This window comes from Symphodus melops (genome assembly GCF_947650265.1).
Source record: "Symphodus melops genome assembly, chromosome: 16".
Classification (NCBI taxonomy): Eukaryota; Metazoa; Chordata; class Actinopteri; order Labriformes; family Labridae; genus Symphodus; species Symphodus melops.
In genome coordinates this window covers 2,456,660-2,469,274 of record NC_136706.1, presented here as the reverse complement: position 1 = coordinate 2,469,274, position 12,615 = coordinate 2,456,660, and the positions used below count along the sequence as shown (strand labels likewise).

At 43.8% G+C, this 12,615-nt stretch overlaps 1 protein-coding gene across 1 annotated transcript; it reads right to left on the bottom strand.

Annotated features, from left to right (window-relative positions):
- Positions 1-1,429: 1,429 nt before the first annotated feature.
- Positions 1,430-11,065, bottom strand: tbca (tubulin cofactor a). Its single transcript, XM_079365086.1, has 4 exons — positions 10,944-11,065; positions 6,553-6,658; positions 3,742-3,828; positions 1,430-1,810 (listed from the first exon to the last, which is right to left on the bottom strand). The coding sequence occupies exons 1-4, from the start codon at positions 10,994-10,996 to the stop codon at positions 1,730-1,732; spliced, it is 327 nt and encodes a 108-aa protein (XP_079221212.1). The 5' UTR covers positions 10,997-11,065; the 3' UTR covers positions 1,430-1,729.
- Between the last annotated feature and the right edge of the window lie 1,550 nt (positions 11,066-12,615).

The following is a 12,615-nucleotide window of genomic DNA, read 5'->3' as shown; positions in this document are numbered from 1 at the left end:
GGCCGTGATTTATCCCAAAGACATATAATTATAGCTCCAAATAAAATAATCAGCATTGAAGAGCGATTTCCTTAACGAGATGGAGCGGGGTGGAAGCCACGGAGTAGCAGCGCCTCATTAGGGCCCTAATGAGACTTTGGGGTGATCCCGATAATTATCGAAATGTGTAAAATAAGGATCAAGTCAAATGTAACCTTAATTTGTCTGCCAATTGAGTTCATTTATTAGTGTGGGACTATTTAGGAAGGACTCCGTCAGCTTTTAACACCAGGTGTGTATATTTGAGACTGTTTGGATGCAGCATCTGGACCGCAGACAGACCCTGATCCTGCTTTATGTTTCAGAACCAGAATCAACATCTGTCACAAGCTGCCCCACGTGCTCCTGTCTTTAGTGTAAGTTTGAGGACACAATTTAGCAGGCTGACTGTTTTTGTAACACCAGCAGTTGATAATATAAGAGGAGCCTTTATGCTAATGGCTGCTGGGGGGGAAAAAAATCACAATGTTAATTCATAGATGGGAGAAATTATGATGAATTATGATGTAATAATTTAAATAATCAAAGACTGCTCGAGTCTCCTATTGTTTAGACCTTTTACTTGCTGCTAAAATAATCTGTTTTATTTGGAAGAGCAGCTCTAAGATAAATTTAAATCTTGAGAAAAGTGAGGGAGATAACTTACTGAAAACATCAATAAAGTAAATAAAAGTTATGGAGGCATGTCCACTTAGAGATTGTGTAGTAGTAGAGATGTGTAGAGATTCACAGATCGACTGCTGTTAAGTTGTGATCCGATTCACAACTGATAGCTTTTTTTATCCCTAATTAAAAGTGTTGTTGGTATGTGTACGGCTACAAGACGCTGGACATTCACACACATTGATTTTCTTTTTGACACATTGTGAACTTTTGTTGGCGTCGCACGCAAACAGGATGCAGCGAAGAACCGAAGAGTAAGAATTAAAAAAAAACTTCTGAACACACGGAGAAGGAGCTGTTCAATCTTGTCTGACGGTCGTCATGGAGACGATCTGTGGAGACTTCTTACAGTTCAGTCCGGGCGTCTTTAAAGCGAGACGTTTAAAAGAGTCCGGTGATCTGCGGCGTCAGTCTGATAACACGATAAGTTAGGTCAATACGACGATCACATCGGCTCCATCTCTCGTAAGTATATTTACTTTATATGAGAATCTATTTTAAATAACGAAGTTGAACTGTTGAGAATAAAGATGTAATGTCAAAGAATGTGCAGACATCCTGGTACTGATCCAGGAGTGGAGAGTGTAACGTAGAAGAAACTCGTCATCTTCTCCTCTTTCCTACTTCCAAAGCCCTCGAGCACAAACAGAAAGAATCACAATTCTGACCCAATCAGAAGTGGACTGAAGAACAATGTTACTGAGTGGAGAAAAGACAGGAGACAGAATGTGAGCACGTGCGTGTTTAATCATTTCTGTGAAGACAGAAGAGTTAGTAAGAGCGGTCAAACCTGAACACAAAACTGAACAAAGCCTGATGTCCTCACGTGTTCTTTCGAGAGTTTACACACAGCGGTGGATCGCTCGGATGCGTCGACATGTTGACAGTAAACAGTAGAAATAATCACATTAAGAAAAAGAGATTCAGGTTAGCTGCACGGCTGCAGACGAGGCCCCGGCCAAAAGGAATGGAGGTTGTTTTTTAAAGCGAGTGAAATCTCACAGTGAGGACAGAAAGAGAGCAGGAATCATCCTTCAAGCTTCACTGAGTCCAATATGTTTCTGGCCTCTTTGAACTCCTCTGCTTCGCACAAATCCTCTTCTGTTTCCTGAAAACACACAAACACACAGAACGTTGCCTTTTAGGACCATTTTAGAAAAATGTTGCCTTCTCCTCCACACAGAGGGAATAACAGCCAGGTACAAGCGTTTAAAACAAACCTGAAAGTCGAGGTCATACTTTAGCCTAACTTCTTTTTTTAATGTGGATACCAACATCTGAAATGCTTCTGTCTCATATACACAGCCGAGCGCCAGTGAGGAGGTGAGTCCGTGCACCGATCCATCCAAGTCCCAAATAAAGTCAAACAGAGTCCTTGCACCAAAAAACATGTCTTCATCCGTGTCCCTAACGAGGATGTTAGGACGAGCGTACACACGGCTGTATCATCGCTGCTACAGTAAAAAGTAACCGACATTCTGTCGAGGGGGGAGATTATGGATATGGTAAAATCTCACAATCCTGACACAATCTGTGATGCAACTATTCAAATATTTTCGTCACAATGGCAGACACAAGTGAACGTAACTGTGAGTGATGTCGCATTAACGTCATGGACTATTTCAGAGCACACAGCTGGTCCAAGGGGGGCTGCTAGCTGAGCTGCCGCTAACGGAAGCTAGCTAGCTAGCTAGCTAACTGTCGTTCATTGTTCAGGAAGTTTTTGATGACAGCAGAAACATATGCAGAGTCTCTGTTTCCATTACTACACGTTCATTGCTGTAAGTGTTCGAGATTATGTCACCTTAATGAGACGGCAGCAGAACTTGAGAACGTCAGTTTTCGTTGTGAATTTGAGCACACCTGATCTCCACCTCTCGCTCGTGGCAGCTCTGATTAAAACGACTGAAGAGCTGCATTCTTCTTATGAACTGCTTTTCTGTCTCGATAATAAAGGTTAAATAAAAAATAATGGAGATTGTATCATTTAAAAAAAAAGATAAAATGTTTTTCAGGTCATCCGTCCTTCCGTCAGTGTCTTGGTACCAGGATCTAAATTTAGCAGCTGGAAGTTTGAAGGCGGGACAACGTGACTGTTTGGTGACAGCGCTGCTAATGAACTGTGATGAGCGTGTGGATGTGTGTTTAAAAAAAAAAAAAAAAGGAAGAAAGTGTGATCGGGGCTGAGTGATGGGGAAAGGGACACGTCGCTAATTCCAGGTCAGCTCTCGTGTGAGCGGCTCGGCGCAGCAGCTGCCTGACTGTTGCTCCGCATTAATCGAGACGACCCTGAGACATGCATGCTTATGTTTGCTTCGCACCGTATCAACATCAGTCCTGAAACTATTAGCACCGCATTGCTAATTGATGTAGCATGAGTGAGCCTCGAGTATATTCACAAACAGACGCACATCACCGAGAGCGTTGATTTGACTTTGCTCCGGAGTGAACACCGACGCATCACAGCCCACTTTATTGTTGTCAGGAATCACTCAGCTTCACGCAGGAATACATCTCACTTCTTCCCGTTCACTCGTTCAGGATGTCACAGCGTTTGTCTCTGCTGTCTTTAAACTGGTCAGGTGTCGAGCGATGCTGCACCTCCCGAGCCCTAAAAACGACCTCAGATCAAGTCAAGGCCGCCCGTCTCAGGAAAGATTTCTGGGGAGGTTAGAAAATCTTAATTCTAAGCGACAATGACCACATTTTATTTTACACCTAAATACTCGGCATTACCTCTGAAAGCAACAAAAACATTCATTTCATCTCGTGTTGCTTCAGTAAAATGTGCGTAAGCGAGTCCTTATGTTAGCCAGGAGGCTAGCGCTAACACTACTGATGCACACCTGTTTAAATCCTATCCTAGGAGGGGCCACTCAGGGGCCCAGTCTTGTCTGATTCTTCTTACTCACACACATGAAACCAGGATGAAAAACGAGCCAAAATGAACATTGTGAAGATTGAACATCAAAGGCCATAAATAAGTGACAGTAATAGAAACAGAGTAACAAAACAAACAGTGACTGAGGTGGAACTTACTAATAACTGGGTCAGATCTGCGTGAGCCACGGCCAGGCGGCGGTGGCAGTCCGGGATCATCATTCTGGACTCCTGCAAGACCTCCAACTGAAAGCACACAGAGGCCAGATCAGTCAGACCACATGCCCTCAGTGAAGTGCATGTTCTCACTGATCATCACACAAATCAACAAGCTTATGGATTCTCCGAGTGAATAGAATCGCTACGTTCTGAGCCGTCTCGAACCTGCAACAAAAGAGAGCAACACACACACACACACACATACACACACGTAACAAGAATGAATGTGAAAAAGGTCCAAAGAAGCAAATTCATGGTCTGTGTTTGTCTGCAGCTGTGTTCCCGACAGAGCTGCGCAGGGTGTCCCACATACACCGTTAACATCTCCCAACAAGCCTGCACTATGAAAAATGTTATTGAGTTATCGATCGGGCGGGGAGCTGGGCAGCAGGGGAGCGCCTCGATCTGACTGCACACCTGGATAAATGAAGAAACCCTGAGTCGAGGGCGCCGTGATCAGGCGTAAAGAGGTTTTACTACGCCTCGAGTGAAACTGTGTTGCAGCCCGGAGGAACTCGCGCAGCCACAGCTAATGTGGAATTCCCCCAGCTGGCACCCTAAAGAGCAGAGAGGAGCTGGCTAACGCTGTCAGACACACTCGCTCATGACAGATGCTTCCTCACCCGGCCCTCTGTCGGGCTGGAAAAGTCAAAACATGGATGCACTTACACGGCTGTGCACACTAACAGGCACTCAGATGAACTCATAACAGCGGCGGGCTGGCAGAATAGCTGACACGCCGCAGACGACTGGTCCAGTTTGTTGCCATCCAGATGTGACGAGGTGAGGCAGAGGAGCGCTGAAAGGGAGAAAAGTCACGGTGCCCTCTCGGCGCGGTGGAATGATCCCATCAGCGCGGGATAAAGACGACACTTACAGCGTATTGATTCCATTAAAATGAAACCCTCTAATCCATCCTGCCTCAGACCTCTCATCTCCAACCATAATCCATCTGGCCTCCCAATCTCCCCGTTTAACTCCAAGCCAAGCCGGCGGCTCAGCCCGAGCCACCGCGCTATGAATGAACAAACAAAACACACACTGAATCTCAACAGGCAGCAGTAAACAGAGTCCGAGGCGGAGCGCGCTCTGCACTCTCTCTCTCTCTAACTTCATCATGGACGCATGTTAACTAAGAGCCGGGACGACTGCATCAGGATTTGATTTGCTCATCAACAACGCAAAGAAGAGGGGATTCAATGTCGTCCTCCACAACGTCGCACAAACAGATTTTTTATTGGTTGATATTTTAAGATGCATTTTGGGGCTTTTGATGCTTTTTAATTGGATCGATGGGAGAAGGAACAGAGTCAGGCCGCACGACCCGCCGTCACATGGCGTCAGGACCAACCGTGCCGGAGCACGATCACTTCTTGGACATAACGTCGTGATACAACACAAGCTTCACGCCATTTTAAAGTATGCTCAGTTTACAAACAGGCGGTTTATTTGAAATCACTTTCATCAGCTACAGCCGTAAATTAATTACAAAACTTAAAAGAGACACACGATCGGGGTCGCCGGTGGCGCAGCGGCAGTGCGCGCGACCCCACTTATCGAGGCTCAGTCCTCGCGCGCGGGCGGCCTGGGTTCGCGTCCGGCCTGTGGCCCATTTCCCGCATGTCTCTCCCCACTCTCTCTCCCCCTTTCCGATTCTATCCACTGTCCTCCCTCTATCAATAAAGGCAAAAAGGCCGAAAACAAAACTTTAAAAAAAAAAAAAAAAAGAGACACACGATCGAGTCTGCATTCGCACATCGGAGAACCTGACAGCTACTTTTTGACTTCATTTGAGTCATAACACTGGATTTCTTCATAATGAAGGCGGTCAGCGTTGTGTATCCGCGTGCTCATGCATGAAGTGGAGCGGTTACACTGGCCAAAGGAACGGGACCGGAGGGTTGATGCGTGCTTCTGCGTGGTACGGAAATCAGGGAGAGGGAGAGAAAGAGAGAGAGTGACGTGCAGGAGAGGAGCCACAAGTTTGATAAAAATGTTTTTTTAAAAAAACCCTGGGCCGCCGGCTTTTAAGTATGACAACCTGTGAACACGGGGCGTACGAAACCAAGCGTCAACGCAGAAGTGCGACATCCTGCAGGTCATCGAGTGTCCACTAGAGGCCGGATCCAAGATCGGTTTAGTCACGAGGCTTAAAACCCGCCTCAGCTCTCAGCCTGTCGTTAGCTTGAAAGTTACGCTGAGTCAGCATTTCCAGCACGACTGCTGCTGCTGCTGCCGATGAGCCTCCAGCGCCCCCTGCAGGAACAGACGGCTGCATCCATTAATGTTTATATTTCTATGCTTGACATTTCAAACTGATGGAAAAACATGTCACCAGAGTTTAAAAAGGACAGTGCATCCAATGGTTGAAGACATTCACACTGAGTATATAAATGATGGAGGGCCAGCAGGCTCAGTGACAGATAATGGAAAGTAGGTTAGGGACACTAAATCAGCAGCATGTGTCAGTAATTATCAAACTCCTCTAAAGTAACATGATATAATTACATCTGCATCAGGCAGATTACAAAATCACTAATGATTCTCCTCTCTAAACCTAATTCTTCATTATCACTGTGGACCGACCTCATTACATGAACGAGGGGCGGCTCAAATCAGCCAGATAGAACTCACTTCCCGACGACGAGATCGACGGGGAAACGGTCTGTGATGAATTCTCAGTTCGACGACGTTCAAGTGAAGACGGGTGATTGTTGCACAGACTGGAAAAAAAAAACAGGAGTGCCATACCTGTTTCTTAATGGCATAATCCTCTCCATCCTGCGCCTTCATACGCTCCACCTTCTCCTCCTGCTGCTTCGCCTCTTTCTGGTACGAAATCTCCTCTTTGGCGAGCCTGTGGAAGAGAACGAGAGGGGAGAGACTTTTCATTATGGGAGCTGTTCCATCAAACGGGAACACATAAACGCACAGCCGCCCGCACAGGTAGGGGAAGAAGAGGCGTGAAAAGGCAGGCTGTGATGGTCACCTCTTACAGACGAGGCCATCCATCCTCATTCTCTCCGACGCTCCCTCTGACTGAGGCGGACACTCTCAGATCATCTCCCGCAGGATGCTAAGATACACACACCTCAATAACAAGCAGCCAACGCATCATTCCTCCTCACAGAGGACTGCCATCCGAGAGACCCGCTTCACACGGTGTGTTCAGATCTAAAGCTGCTGAGGACAGGAAGTACTTCACTTAACATAATAAAACAAACCTCCCTCAACATCCCAGGAGCGCCGTGTTGTACTTAAAACAAGGCTATATTAAGACCGTTTTGGACGCCCCCTGGGTTTGCCAGATATGAGAGCAGTTATCAGGTCAACAGGTGTTGCAGACCCATGCAGAGCTGGCTAAACACTGAAGCTACAGTGTCCACCACATGCTGACCTGTTCTAGAGAGGAGGGGGCGGGGCCAGACAGCTCTCTGTGATGTTTTGATTGGTCACGTTATGACAAATGTTCACATCTCTCTGATGTTCTGTTCATCGTTTGAGGAAAGGAAACAGAAGAACTTGGACTCGAAACGTTTTCAAGGTGAGACCCTGAGGACAGTCGGTGTCATTTCATACGAAAATAAATCAACCCGTATTTTTTTAACGTTTCCACTAAGACATCTTAACCGTTCTCTGAGCTGCTCATTTACATAATACTTGAAGACACTTCTTGTATCTCAACTTCCTGTTTTCAGTTCACATGCAGCATGCACAAACAACAACAAACTCTTGTAAACTGCATCATGCAGTTCAGCTCACACCACATCACAACGTCTGTAAGACTCCTTTAACCATCCTCACACACACACACATACACACACACACACACACACACACTTCTTAGAGATTAATTGATCATCAATTTAGTCCCTAATTCGGACCAAGTCAGCTGGTAAATGGGCCTCTTTTCCTTGATTGTTAGTGAAAATGGGCCTGAGTGCATTGATACATTTTGATTATTTATCAATTACGGGGCAAATGGAACTAAATCTATTAAACAGACTCTGACCCTGATTGGCATAATGGAGTTTGAAAATATCACTATTGATAATGATTCCTGGTTAATAGGCTTTTTCCGGCTGTGCTCAGGCTTGTCAGAATGACAACACAAATTTAATTTTTCATAAAATCAGCTGTGTGTGTGTGTTTGTGTGTGTGAGTGGGCGCGCGTGTGTGTGTGTGTGTGTGAGTGGGCGATCCTTCATTAATCAGCCACATTACCGAAGACCCTTCCCTTCATGTTGCTCGGCTCCTTCCCTTCACCGGAGGAAGCCAACAGCACTCTGTCATATTTTCCATCAATTACGCCTCATTCTGATCCGCCTCCATCAAGAAGCTTTTTAAACAGGCAGCATATGCACTCTCAGGCTTGATGCAGAGTGAGTGATGTCACCTGTTTGGAGCCGGAGAAGGCGGGAAAGAGAGGAGGGAAAGATGGAGGAACGAGGGCGGGAGTCATTTGAATAAAACTGAAGGACAGTCTAATAACAAAATGTCCATTCCTCCTCCTTCCACTCCTGATGTTAATTTCTTATTTCTCCCAGACTTGGAGCGCCGTGTGAATGAGGGGTGGGGTCGTGGCTGGTTTTAAATAGACCTGCCACCTCAGGCTTAATGGAAAAGGCAGCTCCCTGGAAAATAGAAAAAAAAAAAAAAAAAAAAAAGGGAATTAGAGCCAGTCGACACACACATTCGGCCGCGGCCTCCACTAGCACTGTATTTTTGAGCCGCGTCGGAGTCTGTGCCGGGAGCGGAATGACAAAGGCAAATTACTGTTGTCATTTTATTAAGGGTATCCGCCTCGCTAGGGCAAGAAAGGCACTGACTGGAATGTGCAGAAAGCACTGGAAATAAGCCCGGCTAAAAGAGCAGGCAGGTTTCCTCTAAACTCCAACATCGAGCGAGCGAGGGAGGGAGGGAGGGAGGACGACTAGAGGAGGAGACCGAACAAAAAGGACATTAGGTTAGGAAAGGACAAAAAGCATCAATCTCTACGATGAAAATAAACCCGCTTGATTAAGTTGGTACATTAGCCTGGAGGACAGTAAACTGACCTTAAATATCCTAAATATCAGCATTATAATATTTTTACAACACTCCCCTCTCGCCTGTATCTCTGTACAGAGCATCAGCTCACTTATGGATCACACACACTATCGTACCACTACGTAACATCATTTTCCTCTGGAGATCCAGCCTTCGTCATTTCCACCTCATAGAGTCTGTTTGTAATCTGACCCTCATCAAAACACAAATCGATAGCACATTACGGCGTCTCCACCGACAGCTGGGAATTAGAGGGTCGAGCTGACGGACGAGAGCCTGTACTGTTCACAGCCCGTTATCCCGCCTCACCTCGTGATCAATCTGATCATTGGACAAATTCAGGCACGGACACAAAACTCCATTTATAGGTCGGTTTAAACCGGGTGATGAGCCCGACGCGTTCTTCATTTTAAATGTCTGGATAAAGATGTACAACACACACACACACACACACACACACACACACACACACACACACACACACACACACACACACACACACACACACACACACACACACACACACACACACACACACACACACACACACACACACACACACACAAATTGAATTCTGCTCTTAATCCTTTATGATGTCAGATTTGACCATAATGTCAAAGACAAACACTCGAACAGCAAATCCAGAGGAACAAACATCCACAGGGAGAAAATCAAGCAACTATTAACGAGGCTGAAAAGAGGAAAAAACATTTGGAGCGTCTTCAGCCTCTGGAGTCGTTTACAATAAAACATCTGGCTGCCGTGGTCAAAGAATCCCAATAAGAAATAAACAGCCATGGCTTCAGTTTATTTTCCGCTGAAGTTGAAATAGATTAGAATGAATTGAAGGATAACTCATGTGTGTTAAATTCCTTCACAGAGGCGTTTCTGAAGTTCTCGCCAGTCAAAAGCCCTGAAACCTGGTGCATGCTTCTCGCGGTGGGCGCGGATGGGTTTCATGGAGCAGACTACAACAACAGCGCAGGGCAGGACGACTGCAGAGGTCCATGATGAGCACCGAGCAATCCGACCGTAAACAGCACCAAACAACTCAACGTACGCAGGGACTGTACGACCGACCGCCTGGCTGTAGTCCTTTAACATCACCTATTACAGAAATATTTAATAACTCAACATTTAATTCAATATTCAATATTTAATAACACAACAACCTCCCTCAACACGGCTCAGGTGTACCGAGACCACCAGGATGAAGTATCCCAACAGGTTTTTAATAGAGCATATAAAATATGCAGGTAGAACAAACTTATGAAAGGTGTCATTTTTCCATTTGACAATTCATCAGTGAATTATGGTGGTCAGACTCGAACAAAATCGTCAACATCAACCTGAACGCATGAGGTCGTCTTAAACCACCAGGATGAGGAAGACTTCGGCTAAATGACCAAAAGCCTGACAGGAAGTGTGCTAAACACCCTAGGTCTTATTTCCTGTGTGCAGAACAGAGACTATGGTTTTTATTTAGTAATATTTGATTATGTGAAATGGATTTAATGAAGGCATGTGGATCCACAGGAACATTATATCGATGTATTTAAACAGACCTGTCTAACAAATGAGTCACAACCATGAAATAAACTGTCTTTGCATGACGAGGTGATTTTTTTTTTTTCATCATGACTGTGCAATAATTCCGTTCATCTCCAGCATCACTTTACACTGAATGGGAAATTTTATTTTTCTGTAGAAAGAGGAAATAAAAGGCTTACTAAAGGTTTGTACAATATTAGCTCAGAGGAAAAAGCCTTCAAGATGTCTCTGTTTGTGTTCATGTTATGTTGGCTCACTACACATAAACACGACGCAGCATCCAGCTAACATAAGCAGAATGACTTTACAGTAATTTAATGTTTTTTTTTTAATCCTGAAGTGTCAAATCAGAGCTGCATCTGATAACAGAACAAAAGGAAACTGCATTTATCCACAGGTCATCCCAAAAAACACCGGCGTTAAGTCATAAAACCTGAAGCTGTCGAGCTAGCCGGTTAGGGTGGCTAGGCTAGTTAGCCAGTTAGCTTCACGTGTCACAAACAAACTCTTCCACGCGAGGAGGAGAAAAAAAGCCACGTTACCTCTTTACGATGCCGGTCTTGATCTTTATTTGTCGTATTCTTGGATCTGCCATGGCTGTGGAGTGTGGATATTGCTGTTTGAGTCGGTGGTAGCTGATGCTAACTGAGAGTGTGGTGGATGTCGCAAGTGAAGGAAGGGATGACGAGCTGCTCGCGGAAAAATCGATCCATCGGAGCAGTCGATTGTCGAGTGAGTGGAGCAGTCGGTCTTTTATTGTTCTGATTATTTTTGCAGTTTGCTATTTGCTTTGCTGTTGTTTATGTTCTTCTATGTTTAGTTTGCTTTGTTCTTGTTTTTGCCTTTTCTGTTTGTGAAATCATTTCATGAACTTGTGTTTTTAAAGTTGTTTATTAATTTAATGATTTCAGTGATTCTAAAATTTGTATTTTTTTGTTTTTTTATCTTTCCTCTTTTCATGAAGCTTTTTGATGAATGAGAATCTTGAAACTCGACCATTTACCACTATAGTATACATTAACATATTTATTGTTCTGCTCATAATCTTAAATTCTTGTAATGAAATGCAGAACCAATATACCAAAATAAAAGACCTCACTGTTTGAGTTGTTTTGTGTACATCTTGTTCTTATAAACTGTAGAATAAAGACATATTTTCTGTTCACTGTGTTATACTTTTGCATTACTCTGCCTTGGCTCTTCATATTGAAAGTATTAAACCCTGAATATATATGACACTCTGTGTAAGTGTTTTATAAAGCTCAGAATAAGCCCATTTTCTATATTTACACAGTCTATCACTTAAGATAAACAATTGACATGGCTCATAAAGCTGTGTTACCAAGACAGCACACTCTATATCATTTGAATCTTTGTGCATCTGATATTGATTTATGTGAACTATGAAAAATAATCCATTTCATACTATTCTTCAAGGCAGCTTCTTTAAAAAAAATACACATTTCATAACAATCCAATCTTCAGTCAATACCATTAAAAGTCTTTGCTTTTCTGCTGCATGTCAAAGCAACATGTTGTAACACCTTCATTGTTCTTCTCCATATGACTAATTATACAGCGTATGTTAACAGTTTAAAAGTCTTCATTGCTCATCACAGCTAATAAGAAAACCAACATGTGAGGAGGAGCTGAGCTGTCGTCACATGGAGGAAGGAGGAAAGGACACAGCTTCAACTTGATGATGAAGGGAGAACATTTACACTCGAGCCTGTGCAAAGAAACCCAGCGAGAACAAACAAAAAAAATCTAATTCACACCTATAAATCTGTGCAAACTTTTCATGTTTTTGTGTCAAATTAAACAGATCTTGTGACTGTTGGACTGGAGAACATGTCCAGGTTGCTGAATGCTGCTAAATAAATATATGCAAATAAATAATAAACAGATGAACAAATCACTCACATGAATCTAAAAATAGCCTTTACAGTATAGTCATCAGGTTCACAGTTGTGATGCTGCTTCTTGTAACACCTCTCTGTTCACTTTATTTGTCTTATGGCACATTTTTTAGATATGAAGTCAATTAAAATCCAACACTTAATAATTAATTAGTCAGTCTCAGCAAATATCTGATTTTTACACACAGACCATGATGATCTTGTATTAGACTATATTGTTACAAACCCAGAACCCACAAAGTTCAGGAAACCTCCAGTGCCAAAGAGTAAAAATTGTGATTTCTGTGTCCCAGCA